The 11,727-nt window shown below is 47.6% G+C and overlaps 6 protein-coding genes across 10 annotated transcripts; 3 read left to right on the top strand and 3 right to left on the bottom strand.

Annotated features, from left to right (window-relative positions):
- Positions 1-156: 156 nt before the first annotated feature.
- LOC6591430 (metaxin-1 homolog) lies at positions 157-1,970 on the top strand. 2 transcript variants are annotated; one of them, XM_026988971.1, is made up of 5 exons: positions 157-305; positions 391-537; positions 691-969; positions 1,028-1,423; positions 1,482-1,550. In XM_026988971.1, the coding sequence occupies exons 1-5, from the start codon at positions 219-221 to the stop codon at positions 1,527-1,529; spliced, it is 957 nt and encodes a 318-aa protein (XP_026844772.1). In that variant the 5' UTR covers positions 157-218; the 3' UTR covers positions 1,530-1,550. The 2 variants fall into 2 exon arrangements, with proteins under 2 accessions (XP_026844772.1, XP_002017488.1); XM_002017452.2 differs by lacking the exon at positions 1,482-1,550 and adding an exon at positions 1,598-1,970 and having other exon boundaries at positions 158-305.
- Positions 1,971-2,355: 385 nt separating this feature from the next.
- Positions 2,356-4,202, bottom strand: LOC6591429 (methyl-CpG-binding domain protein 3). Of its 2 annotated transcripts, XM_002017451.2 has the most exons (3): positions 3,962-4,202; positions 3,350-3,715; positions 2,356-3,010 (listed from the first exon to the last, which is right to left on the bottom strand). In XM_002017451.2, exons 1-3 carry the CDS (start codon positions 4,135-4,137, stop codon positions 2,521-2,523), a joined length of 1,032 nt encoding a protein of 343 aa, XP_002017487.1. In that variant the 5' UTR covers positions 4,138-4,202; the 3' UTR covers positions 2,356-2,520. The 2 variants fall into 2 exon arrangements, with proteins under 2 accessions (XP_002017487.1, XP_026842705.1); XM_026986904.1 differs by lacking the exon at positions 3,350-3,715.
- A 107-nt stretch (positions 4,203-4,309) lies between these two features.
- On the top strand, positions 4,310-6,088 carry LOC6591428 (AP-1 complex subunit mu-1). The gene is made up of 2 exons (XM_002017450.2): positions 4,310-5,318; positions 5,377-6,088. Exons 1-2 carry the CDS (start codon positions 4,497-4,499, stop codon positions 5,833-5,835), a joined length of 1,281 nt encoding a protein of 426 aa, XP_002017486.1. The 5' UTR covers positions 4,310-4,496; the 3' UTR covers positions 5,836-6,088.
- A 136-nt stretch (positions 6,089-6,224) lies between these two features.
- On the bottom strand, positions 6,225-7,777 carry LOC6591427 (2-oxoisovalerate dehydrogenase subunit alpha, mitochondrial). Its single transcript, XM_002017449.2, has 4 exons — positions 7,692-7,777; positions 7,090-7,624; positions 6,864-7,029; positions 6,225-6,787 (listed from the first exon to the last, which is right to left on the bottom strand). Exons 1-4 carry the CDS (start codon positions 7,758-7,760, stop codon positions 6,238-6,240), a joined length of 1,320 nt encoding a protein of 439 aa, XP_002017485.1. The 5' UTR covers positions 7,761-7,777; the 3' UTR covers positions 6,225-6,237.
- Positions 7,778-8,245: 468 nt separating this feature from the next.
- On the top strand, positions 8,246-9,900 carry LOC6591426 (probable tRNA (uracil-O(2)-)-methyltransferase). The gene is made up of 2 exons (XM_002017448.2): positions 8,246-8,513; positions 8,567-9,900. Exons 1-2 carry the CDS (start codon positions 8,246-8,248, stop codon positions 9,874-9,876), a joined length of 1,578 nt encoding a protein of 525 aa, XP_002017484.1. The 3' UTR covers positions 9,877-9,900.
- Position 9,901: 1 nt separating this feature from the next.
- On the bottom strand, positions 9,902-11,404 carry LOC6591425 (RNA-binding protein with serine-rich domain 1-B). 3 transcript variants are annotated; one of them, XM_002017447.2, is made up of 3 exons: positions 11,334-11,404; positions 11,103-11,267; positions 9,902-11,008 (listed from the first exon to the last, which is right to left on the bottom strand). In XM_002017447.2, coding segments are annotated over exons 1-3 (1,137 nt in total). In that variant the 5' UTR covers positions 11,336-11,404; the 3' UTR covers positions 9,902-10,038. The 3 variants fall into 3 exon arrangements, with proteins under 3 accessions (XP_002017483.1, XP_026841695.1, XP_026841701.1); XM_026985894.1 differs by having other exon boundaries at positions 9,902-10,996; XM_026985900.1 differs by having other exon boundaries at positions 9,902-10,993.
- Between the last annotated feature and the right edge of the window lie 323 nt (positions 11,405-11,727).

Here is an 11,727-nt window from a genome sequence, read left to right as displayed (position 1 = left end):
TCCAGCCCTCAGAAATATACCGAAATATACCGTAAATATACTGACGAAATATTTTCGGACGGTATATTTTATCGATAAATCTGCGGTCACACTGCTCAGATACGAACCAACCTTTTTGGCATATATTTTTTCAAATATTTTTGTGGCTAACATGCAAGTGCACAGCTAGAATTATTATAGAATAGCAAAATTTCAAACCATTATTGAGCTGAACACCGATGGATATCCAACTGGGCGCCATGCTGCACGTGTACAAGGGGGAGTGGGGTCTGCCGACAATTGATTTTGAATGTTTACGTGCTCTGGTAGGTTCAGTTGCATCACATCGCACACAGCACATTTCCATTTAATCGCTATGAATGAATCCAACTCTTGCCATTTGTATCGCAGTGTCTACTGCGGTTCACCCGCTGCCCCATGGACGTGGAAACGAATGCGAATCCGCTGCGTTCAGGAGCCGGAAAGTTGCCTTATCTTCAGATTGGCAATGACAAATTTGTGGGCTACAGTCAAATAAAGCGCGTGCTGGATCTTGAGGTGAGTGCACACTCCGACCGACCGGCAACAAAAACAAATGAGCATAAAACAATGCCGGGTGAACAAACTGTGGGATCTATTTATAAACTTTTGCGTATGGCGTATGAATGGATTTTGCATTTACTTGTGGTTCCGTTCCTATCTGTCTTTCAGGGTTACCCGATTGATGCGCACTTAAACACCAAACAAAAGCATTTGTCCGCCACATATGCCAACTGGGTGTTCACCAATCTGCATGCCTACTACCACTACTTCCTGTATGGAGAGCCGTTCAACTTTGACAAAACCACCCGTGGGCTATATGCCAAGCGCACGCCATTCCCATTCAACTTTTACTATCCCTCCACGTACCAGCGCGAGGCATGCGATGTGGTCCAGGTTATGGCCAGCTTCGATGTGAACGATAAGCTGGATAAGCACGAATCGGACTATGTAATAGCTATTTTGGTTTAGGCTTTTTGCGTTATCTTACAAATGTTGGTTCTTTCAGCTGGTTTTAAATGCCAAAAAGTGTGTTAACCTGCTCTCCCGGAAGCTGGGCCGCAAGGTGTGGTTCTTCGGCGACACCTACAGCGAATTCGACGCGATTGTGTACAGCTATTTGGCCATAATCTTTAAGATAACACTGCCCAACAACCCACTGCAGAATCACATCAAAGGGAGTCAGAATCTAGTGAATTTCATCAACCGCATCACCAAAGACATCTTCCGCAACGAGGGCTTCAGCTCCATTAAACCCACAAAGACCGCAAACGGCACAGATGTAAATGTGACGCATTCGGAGCATAAATTTCTCGAGTCTGAGTGCAGTACGAAAATCATAGCCGGCGTCGGAGCCCTGTTGGCCATGGGCGCGTTTGCAGCATGGCGCGGTATTTACAACCAGGTGGGGGCATTGTCTTTTATTATAGCATAGATCCTAAACATTTAATCCTTTTTGTTAGTTTTGGGCCAGCTTTTTTATTTGGCTTCAGAAATTCTACAAATCTTAAAAAAATTAGTGCATGCAAAATTATCAGTTCCATTTCAAAATTTGATTTGCTTTTTACCCCCATTGCAGCTGACAACGCGCTCCTCAACAGATTACGATGGCATAGACTACGACGATGATGATGCGGAGGAGGGCCTAGAATAATAATGCAGCTCTCTATATTGATATATGTACATATATCCATAGAGTATATATTTATAAAGTGTATAAAGGGGAGGAAGCACAAACAAAAATGTCCAACATCAAGTGAATATATATAAGTAAACTACTATATATATATACCAATACCTATGTATATGTGAATGTTCGAATTCGTTTTTAAATTGTCTGTGTAATATAGCATTTTGAAGTCATCCCATTAGAGCGGAACAGAAAGGATTACAAACGCTGCTCTGTTGCTTTTATTGGATTGAAAAAATAAACATCTGAATGTCTAAATCGATCCTGATCGGTATAATATTTATGTAGACAGGCTTTGATCAGCGGTGGGCATTTCCCCGCTCCTACACGACGTGGTAAATTGATGCTCGAAAGGCAAAAGCGAATGCTTCAAGAGGGAATGACCAAGAATTCAAAAACAAAATATAATTCATGTGCATGTGCATAATGCAGCACATTGATGCTCGACTAGAAACACACCGGATTTCTGACCAAGAATAGCACAAAATCAACGTACATATCGCGTGCATGCCATGGAGGAATTTGGTTGCTTTGGTTCTATAATGGAGAGTCCTCCCTAGCTTCGTTTCTCCAGAGAGGTTTATTATCTACTTAGGATCAGATATTATATACACATAAGCAAAGCAAAGCAAAAATATCCATTCAAATTCGCTTCACAACGTTTTCCGGTGTGGTTCTTGGTATTTTTTATTACACGCTAGGCTTAAACGTACATTTCGAAAAGGTCGTCAATATGATAAATAGAGATGTTAGTAGATTCTACAATGGAATTGGTAGATGATGGATGTGGAAGGGCCTCAGTGGCAGGCCACTCATGTCTTGAGTGCATCCTGTAACTTTCGCCGCGCCACACCGACACGATCCTCCTGCTTTCGTATGTCCTCCTCGGAGATGATAACCGCATGCATTAGCGGCTGTTCTGGGTTCATGAATGCCATGGCATTCTTGGTCAGTTCGGCCTTGGTCGAGCTCTGGCCATGTACACCGGCATTGAGCATGTGCAGGGCTGTGGCAACCGACTGGAGGACTGTCTGTTCGTCGACATTTGGGCCGACAGTGCGTATGGTCTTGGGCAGTGATATATCGTCCAGCTCCTCACCATTATCGTGGCATGCACGCAGTCGCTCCAGCCTCTTCTCCCAGAACAATTGTTTGGGCTTCTCCTGGGCCCCATGCTTGGAATCGTGCTTCACCTTGCTGGGATCCTGGGTATGGTTACCAATCGGTGTCACCGGTTGCTTGAAAATGGAGGCAGTCTGTCGTATGGGCGGCACCAGCGAGACATCTGTGCGTAGAGCTCGACTGTAAACGATTTCAAGAGATTATCAGTAAGAAGATGTCTACAAAAGCAACAACAAAATACACCAACAGCACACAAAAAACGAAAAGTATATAAGAGAAAGAACCATGCAGATTACTATTAAGAGAAAAAATATGGCACAGGTGGCACAGAGTTACAGCGATCAAATGCCAATTTCTTGTTTTGGTTTTTTCTTTTCGAATTCAAATTCATATTGTTCTTGCTGTAGACTTTGCGGCCTGGACAAAGGCTACGGGCTACGGAAACAAGACGAGACACTCTTGCGCATGCACGAGCTTGGAGCCAAGTACTCTCCTCCGGCCACATTCACTTGGCTCTACCTGAGTTCCATCTGCTGTTGCTGGCGCAGATTGCTGGACGATCCACCAGCCGCAGTGGAGGATGAGGCGCCTGCTGTTGTTGCCGTTGCTGCTGCTGTCACTGTCGCTGGCGATGCTGAGTATGCTGCTGTGCCGCCGCCGCCGCTGCCGCTGTTTGCCTGGGCCCTGGCATATTTCCGTTTTAGTGAAGCTCCAGCTCCAGCGCCACCGGCGCCAATTGGCAGGGGCATGGCACTGCAGCGGTACAGCGATATCGATGGTGAAGGCAGCTGGCGCTGCTGCAGCTTCCCGGACTGGAAATCAAAGCTTCCAATGTCAAATACCTCGCCCCCCTGCTGCTTTCCTTCAACTCTTTTTCCTGTTGGACTGTTTTTGAGGACGGACACAGTTGTGGGTGTTGGTGGGGGGATGGTTGATCATGTGTGTGTTTGTGTGTATGCATAGGCGTGTGCGTGTGCGTGTGTGTGTTTGGTGTGGTGTGGTGTGGGTGTGTATGCGGATGTAATAACAGAAAAGTAGTGAGAGTGATTAAACGTATATTCCGAGATTTACAACGTGCAGGGAAGGATCTATGTGTCCGCCTGTCTGGAGATGGGGCTCAGCTTCTTTTACCTGTAGTAAAAAACATCCACTTTATTGTTGTTGTTGCTGCTGATGCTGCTGCTGTTGGTGGTAGTGGCGCAACTGCTGCTGCCCGACTTTCGCCCCTCATCGCGTTGCCAGCCCTTTGGCAGGACACTGCAGTCGACGCGTTTTCTTTCAATTGTTACACTCGGATTCATCTGCATAGTTTCGCAACTAAATAATTATCAAATTCTTCGACGGCAGCGTCTGGAAAAACTATTTCGATACCACTTGCTGAGCAGTGTATTCACAGGGCTGCATAACGGTACTCAACCCTGGCCTGCAATCGATAACAGCTGAAGAAAGAAGAAGCAGAAACTGTAGGCGACGTAAGAAATTTCTGAATTTTCATTTAAGTTCTTGCAGGAATATGTAAGGCAAGTTCACACACCACGCCACACTCCATCGACAGTCGCCAGCACTCTGCAACAGTTGCCGCCAACACGCAAACCCCGCGGTACAGACAGCGTACTCGAAATTTCATATCTGGGACAAGTGGCAGCTGCTGGGCGAGCGCTTCAAGATGTCTTCTTCGGCCATATTCGTGCTGGACGTAAAGGGCAAGGTGTTGATATCTCGCAATTATCGTGGTGACAACATCGACATGGCAGTCATAGATAAATTCATGCCACTGCTAATGGAGCGCGAGGAGGAGGGGCTCGTCACGCCCATCCTACAGACGGCGGAGACAACGTTCGCGTACATCAAGACGAACAACCTGTATATTGTGTCTACGACGCCGCGCAATAAGAACGTCAATATTGCCCTGGTCTTTGTTTTTCTGCACAAAATAGCCCAGGTTTTCGTCGAGTACTTCAAGGAGCTGGAAGAGGAGTCCATTCGCGACAACTTTGTGATCATCTATGAGCTGCTCGATGAGCTGATCGACTTTGGCTATCCACAGACCACCGACTCAAAGATACTGCAGGAGTACATAACGCAGGAGGGCCACAAACTGGAACTGCAGCCCCGCATACCTGTGGCCGTCACAAATGCCGTCTCCTGGCGATCTGAGGGCATCAAGTATCGCAAAAATGAAGTATTCCTCGATGTGATCGAGTCCGTTAACCTGCTGGCCAATGCCAATGGCAATGTGCTGCGCAGCGAGATTGTGGGGGCCATCAAAATGCGTGTCTATCTGTCGGGCATGCCTGAGCTTCGGTTGGGCCTCAACGACAAGGTTCTGTTCGAGAGCACAGGACGTGGAAAATCAAAGTCCGTGGAGCTGGAGGATGTCAAGTTCCATCAGTGTGTGCGTCTGTCGCGTTTCGAAAACGATCGCACAATCTCGTTCATTCCCCCGGATGGAGAATTTGAGCTGATGTCCTATCGCCTTAACACGCATGTAAGTAGTTAAAATCTCATATATAGGCCTATGGTTTCAACTAAAACCCTCACAATAGGTCAAACCTCTGATATGGATTGAGTCCGTTATTGAGCGACACGCACACTCACGTGTGGAGTACATGATCAAGGCGAAATCTCAGTTTAAGCGCAGATCAACGGCGAATAATGTGGAAATTGTTATACCCGTGCCGGCCGATGCAGATTCCCCCAAATTCAAGACGACCATTGGCAGCTGCAAGTATGCGCCCGAACAGAATGCCATCATTTGGACGGTGAAATCGTTCCCTGGCGGCAAGGAGTATCTGATGCGAGCCCACTTTGGTTTGCCCAGCGTCGAGAGCGAGGAGAATACAGAGGGAAAGCCACCGATACAGGTGCGCTTCGAGATACCGTACTTTACCACATCGGGCATTCAGGTGCGCTATCTGAAGATCATCGAGAAGAGCGGCTACCAGGCCTTGCCCTGGGTGCGGTATATAACGCAGAACGGGGACTACCAGCTGCGCACCAATTGAGGGGCAATCCACCCACGACATCCATTCCAGCCAAGCAGCTTCAGCGAAAGACGTGTCCTTTTGTTTTCGTAGTCTTTAGATAGATAGCTTCTTCACCTTCACATTTACAGCCTGCCAGCCGCCGAGTTATGCGTTGCTTTAAGTCGAAAGTATATATATATATTTGTGTATTTGTATTTTGTATTGTTTTCAGTATATGTATATTTTATGTAAATCAAAGCTAATAAATTTTAACACCTTTTCGTAACACCTACACAGGGGATGGAGTCATAATAGTAACAATTGAATTAAGTTAAGGGTTGAACCCACACAGAAAAACAAAATTTGTCTATAGAAGCTTAATCATAATAAATGCACTTGGAGTCTCTCGGTTTTCGATTTCGTTAGATCTACAGATCAGATCTACTGCTTAAAGTCCTTCAAGGGATAGCTGTCCTTGTGCGCCTCTATATGCTCCTGGAGCTCGCGCTGCTGTTCCACCAAATGCTCGGGCATCTCGGCGTACACGCCCTCGAACATCTCTTTCCAGTTGGGTTTTAGCTTCTTCTCGGACACAGCAATCTGCTTGAGTACCTTCTTGCGCACTTCCTTGATGTATGCGGTTTCCTCCGCCTCATCGAACCAGCCCTTGTGTACCATGTAGCGCTTAAGCTTCGAGATCGGGTGCTCTACGGAGTTCCAAACCTCTATTTCCTCTGTCGACCGGTATGCTGTACTGTCGTCCGAGGTGGAATGATGTCCCACACGGTAGGCCAAGGCCTCAAACACCACCGGCTTGTTCTCACGCAGCACATACTCTCGAGCTTCTTTCATGGCATTGTATACGGCAAAGACATCGGTGCCATCCACACGGATGGTGGCAATACCATAGCCCATCGGACCACGACCAGCTATACCATCGCCTCTGTATTGCTCATGGGAGGGCGTCGATATGGCAAAGCCATTGTTGCGACTGCATTTGAGAAGATAAAATTGGATGGATGGATTATTTGGTGATCTTTTCATCCTAATTTTTCTGATCCACTCACCAGAAGAGAATGACGGGGCAGTTCAGCGTTGCAGCGAAATTGAAGGCCGCATGAGCATCTCCCTCCGAAGCCGCACCCTCCCCAAAGTAGCAGACCACACAAGCATCGTTGTTCGGTCGCATCTTCATCGCATAGGCGGCACCCACAGCCTGTGGCATTTGAGTGGCTGTAAAACAGTAAATATAGATTCATAATTGCCTGGGATCAATAGGAATTAGTGGCTTACACAGTGGACTGGAGATGGTGACAAAGTTCAGCTCTCTGGAGCCATAATGTACGGGCATTTGCTTGCCACGACCCAAATCATCTACGTTGCCATAGCACTGATCGATGAACTGATCAATGCGGAAGCCACGCCAGACCAGCACACCGGCCTCACGATATTGGCCATAGATGAGGTCTCTCATCTCCAAAGCGGCCGCACTGCCGATGTGAGAGGCTTCCTCGCCAAAATTGGTCATGTAGAACGATATGCGCCCCTGGCGCTGCGATTCATATAGGATTTTATCCATTGTATTTAGCAGCAGCATGTCGCGGAACATCTTCTCCACCACCTCGCGGCCTAGCTGGGGATCTTGCGTTTCATCGGCAATGAAACCATCGCGATCCATAACGCGGTAAATGGGTATGGGCGCATAATCCTCCGGCATATTTAGCTTCAGTTTACTTACAAACGGGGCCTTGGCTCCAGGAAAATTGGCATAATCATTTGGCGGTTCAGAGCTGTAAGTCCGCTGATGCCGCAAGGTGGATCCAACAATCTGAAGATCGAAGGAATGCAAACAAATAAAGATCGCTGATCGCTGATTGACGCATCGAAATACCAACCGCTTTGAGATTTTGCTGCCTCCCCGCTGCTGCATTCAACAGTTTGACTGATTTGCGCAGGAATGACATTCTTATTGTATTCTTATTATTATTAAATGCAACAGGTTAAAAAAACAGTTAGAATTCAGATGCGTGTGCAGGTCCAGCTGATTACGCAATAGGAGCAGTGTGAGCGTCCGACCCTCAGAAAAATATACCGTAAATATACTGACGAATTCAAATTTATTTTACATATTCCTCGTTATTGATCTTCTGTCGAATATTATTAGCTATATAGAACATTTAGCCATGCCCTCATAATTTTATCCAATTAATGAATCTATTTTCTACTTGACCGGCTTATTCTTAATACTTGCTTTTATTGCATTTTGCGTCGCAAAGGTTTTAGCGAAATAGGTCAAACAAAAAAACGTTTTAGCAAAGGATAGTGGTTCATATTGCTCAATTTAGAGATTGTTATTGATTATTTAAACATTTTAAAAATATACAAAAAAACCGAAATTTAAAAAAGCTAGATCTAACGGAAAAAGCTAGTTTGGCAACACTAACTGGACATGTCAGCTGTCGAGGAACCGCAATTCTGGCTGGCGATTGGAATTTTAATCAAAAACTACCATGCCTTGAATAAAAAGATATTCGAAGTGGTCATCAGCCGAGTACAAAAGCAACAAGATGAAGAACAACTATGCGATTCCACACAAGAAGAACTGGAGAGGACGCTGAGGGAGCGGCCAGAGAAACGCACGTGCAGAGGCTTTAGGATTGGCTTCAAATTACTGCCCAAGAAACTAAAGGAGAACATTCTGGCCACAGGATTTGTGGGTGAGACAAGCCGTACATTTATTTGTTCTTTTCCGATTGAAATGTACTGGCAGATTTTCAGCAACGCCACTACCGATGCCAGTTTGCCAGCGATGATTTCGAAGACTTCTCGGTGCGGCTCGATGGCGGGCAGTTAGAGGTTGACTCTCTGCAGACTGGTAGATGGCAGGAGTTTGTGCTGAAGCCCAAGCTGCTAAGCTGGTCGCAAAGTAAACCGGACGAGACCAAGGTGAAGTCTCTCGGCCTGGTTGATGTGGAGAAGTACAATGATTTGTATAAGGAGCTGAAACAGAAGCATGCCCAGCGCCTGCTGCAGTACTGGCAAACGGCACAGGAGTCCACAGATCCGTTAAAGTTCATATACGAGGACCTGGCGATAGCGGCGTACCTCATAGTCCTGTGGGGTCAGACTCAAACAGAGCCCAAGGCTTTCGCCGATCTGGGCTGTGGCAATGGTCTGCTGGTTCACATTCTTAATGCCGAGGGCTATTCCGGCTATGGCTATGATATACGCAAACGAAAGCTTTGGTCGCTCTATCCGGAGGAGACTAGCAAAAGCCTCATCGAACAGGCTGTGGAGCCGAATAGCTTTCGCTTGGCATTCCCAGAAATTGACTGGCTGATTGGTAACCATTCCGATGAACTCTCGCCCTGGCTGCCGGTTTTGGCCGGGCGCCTGAACACACACTTCTTTCTGTTGCCCTGCTGCCCGTACGAATTGAGCGGGGCGAAGTTCCAGCGACGAAACACCAGCATAAGTGCCTATCAGGACTTCTTACATTATGTTTTTAAGGTTTCCGAGCAGTGTGGCTTCGAGACGCTTCAGGATCGCCTGAAAATACCCAGCACCAAGCGTTTGGCACTGCTGGGCCTCAAAAGGACCTCTAAGGGTACTCAAAGCATGGAGCATTTTGTGCAAGCAGAGCTGCAGAAGTACAAAATAGGAGATCCAAAGGACGAGTTGATCACCATAAAGCTGCGCGAGAAGGAGGAAATCGTACGAAATTGCACGAAAGTGGATAGATCTATTATTAATGGCCTGGTGCTAAAGATCTTCCGCTTGCTGCTTGACAGTCACGAAGACAGTTGGTCCGGCCGTCTGCCGATGCGAGACATTGCTCAAACTCTGACCAAAGAAGAGCTGAGCGGCATCAAGTCAGAGTGCGGTGGCATTAAGACTTTGTTGAGGAACAAACACGAGGTCTTTCAGTTCTGTGGCGGCGATCTTATTGGCATACGCAAGCCTCAGATGACTGCTGTTCCACATCCCCGTCTGGCCATCAAGAAGCGAGACTGCTTCTTCAAGCTGCATCATCCGTTGGGATGTCCCCTGGAGGATTCGGAGTGCACCTTCATACACTAGCTAATAGAAGGAGGCTTGTGCATAATTTATATATTTATTAAGTGCCGCATATGCTCCGCGCACGTTTATTGTTCCGATAATAATGTGAAATAAATTGAAGCTTGTGTTTTATGTGTATAAATCAGTAGAAATCGCTTGTCCAATGTACATCTAAGGATCCCTCTAGCGGGAGCTGTCTGAGCTGTTGCTGCGGCGTCGACGACGGATGGGGGACCGAGAGCGACGGCGCGGTGAACGATTCCGGTTACGGTTAGGGGGCGATGGCCGACGTCCGCCGCCACCACGATTATTGAATCGATTGAATTGCGGCGGGGAACGCCAGCGGTTGCCTTGCGGCCGTCGCATCGGTGGCGACGGACGACGCATGGGTGGCCGCTGTTTGGGTATGATAACGGGCGACACGGTTATCTCTTGGCCATCAACCTGGCCGCCATCCATGTGCTTCATGGCACTCTCACAGTCCTCGGCGGTGCCATACTCCACGTAGGCCATGCCTCGCCCGAAATTCGGATGGTAGCGATCGGTTGGAAACTCCACGGACTTCACATCTCCAAAGCTGCTGAAGATCTCGAATACATGATCCTTGGTCACGTTGCGGGTCAGTCGACCGACATGAATGCGCACCGGCTTCGGTGTGGGTGAGCGCGAACGCGGTGTGCGCGAACGTGTGCGCTCGCGTCTCTTCGGCGGCGGAGTCCTGTCTCCCGAAGTGCGCCCACGACGCCGTGGCGACCGCGAGCGACTGCCCGAGCGGGACCGCTCTCGCTTCACATTGTTACTGTCGCCTCCTACGGCGCCTCTGTCATTAGAGCCGGCACGACGAGCACGATCCCTGGACCGGCTGCGACGCTCTCGCTCGCGTTCGGGTTCCTTGCGAGCCTTGTTGCTGGGCTGTGGAGATTTTGATGTGCGACGCGGTGACCGAGATCGCGTACGCGACTTCTCTTTGTCTTTATCCTTGCCACCAGCGGCGCCACCGCCACCACCGGCTGCTCCACGACGACGGTTCTTCTCGCTACGATCCGAGTCGCTGGACGAGGACGAGGAGGAGCTCGACGAATCACTGGAACTGCTCGAGCTGGAGCGGGACCCAGTGCCAGAGCTGCTGCGCGACGAGCTGCTGTCAGATGAACTGGAATTATCATTTACATACATTTTTGGTGACACTTTTTCCAGTTAGGCCGGCTGTCAATTTGTGCAAAAATTGCGTGTCTTTTAGGATTTACCTTCTGCTGGAGTCGCTGCTAGAGGAGGCGGAACCACGGCGTTTGCGTTCGCGCTCCCTGCGCGAAGAGTTGCTGGTGGTCGCTGCCTTGCCCCCCTCCTTCTCTTTCGCGTCTTTCTCTTTGACATCCTTTTCACCCTCGCCGGCGGGACTCTGGGCACGCGCCCTAATTTTTGGCCAAGAATTGGATATGTTTCAATAAGACACCACGGCACTGGCCATTGCTACTCACATGTTTGTATTGGAATTCACTTTTAATGCACTTAAACGCGGCTGCAAATTCTAATCGAATTGCTAGCTGTTTTATTTTATAAATTAAATTATTTTTTTACCGTGCGTCAAAATGGTTGTTTTCGATTGCAGCAGTGTGACCGCGGATTTATCAGAATATACCCAAATATACCGCCTCATTTAAAAAATATACCGTAAATATACTGACGAATTCAAGTTCTGTTTTACATATTTCTCGATTTTGATATTCCGTCGGATATTATTAGCTATATAGAACATTTAGCCATGCCCACATAATTTTATCCCATTGATGAATAAATTTTCTACACGATTGGATAGTTTTGAATCCCTGCTTTTATTGGATTTTGTGTAAAAAGAGGTTTGAACGGAAAAGT

Source organism: Drosophila persimilis, unplaced genomic scaffold (assembly GCF_003286085.1).
Source record: "Drosophila persimilis strain 14011-0111.01,24,50 unplaced genomic scaffold, DperRS2 tig00000000-arrow-pilon, whole genome shotgun sequence".
Taxonomy (NCBI): domain Eukaryota; kingdom Metazoa; phylum Arthropoda; class Insecta; order Diptera; family Drosophilidae; genus Drosophila; species Drosophila persimilis.
The sequence above is the reverse complement of the archived record's forward strand: the minus strand, read 5'-3'. Positions and strand labels throughout refer to the sequence as shown.

Excerpts from the sequence above, each read along its gene's own strand:
- LOC6591430 (XM_002017452.2), top strand. The coding sequence starts at position 219 with ATGGATATCCAACTGGGCGCCATGCTGCACGTGTACAAGGGGGAGTGG. Across the intron at positions 306-390 it reads TTGAATGTTTACGTGCTCTG|TGTCTACTGCGGTTCACCCG; the intron begins GTAGGTTCAGTT and ends TTTGTATCGCAG. Across the intron at positions 538-690 it reads AGCGCGTGCTGGATCTTGAG|GGTTACCCGATTGATGCGCA; the intron begins GTGAGTGCACAC and ends TCTGTCTTTCAG.
- LOC6591429 (XM_002017451.2), bottom strand. The coding sequence starts at position 4,137 with ATGCAGATGAATCCGAGTGTAACAATTGAAAGAAAACGCGTCGACTGC. Across the intron at positions 3,716-3,961 it reads GTGGATGTTTTTTACTACAG|TCCAACAGGAAAAAGAGTTG; the intron begins GTAAAAGAAGCT and ends CCTCAAAAACAG. Across the intron at positions 3,011-3,349 it reads CAACAGCAGATGGAACTCAG|TCGAGCTCTACGCACAGATG; the intron begins GTAGAGCCAAGT and ends AATCGTTTACAG.
- LOC6591428 (XM_002017450.2), top strand. The coding sequence starts at position 4,497 with ATGTCTTCTTCGGCCATATTCGTGCTGGACGTAAAGGGCAAGGTGTTG. Across the intron at positions 5,319-5,376 it reads CCTATCGCCTTAACACGCAT|GTCAAACCTCTGATATGGAT; the intron begins GTAAGTAGTTAA and ends CCCTCACAATAG.
- LOC6591427 (XM_002017449.2), bottom strand. The coding sequence starts at position 7,760 with ATGTCATTCCTGCGCAAATCAGTCAAACTGTTGAATGCAGCAGCGGGG. Across the intron at positions 7,030-7,089 it reads CACCATCTCCAGTCCACTGT|CCACTCAAATGCCACAGGCT; the intron begins GTAAGCCACTAA and ends ACTGTTTTACAG. Across the intron at positions 6,788-6,863 it reads TGCCCCGTCATTCTCTTCTG|TCGCAACAATGGCTTTGCCA; the intron begins GTGAGTGGATCA and ends TCTCAAATGCAG.
- LOC6591426 (XM_002017448.2), top strand. The coding sequence starts at position 8,246 with ATGTCAGCTGTCGAGGAACCGCAATTCTGGCTGGCGATTGGAATTTTA. Across the intron at positions 8,514-8,566 it reads TCTGGCCACAGGATTTGTGG|ATTTTCAGCAACGCCACTAC; the intron begins GTGAGACAAGCC and ends ATGTACTGGCAG.
- LOC6591425 (XM_002017447.2), bottom strand. Across the intron at positions 11,009-11,102 it reads AGCAGCGACTCCAGCAGAAG|TTCATCTGACAGCAGCTCGT; the intron begins GTAAATCCTAAA and ends TGATAATTCCAG.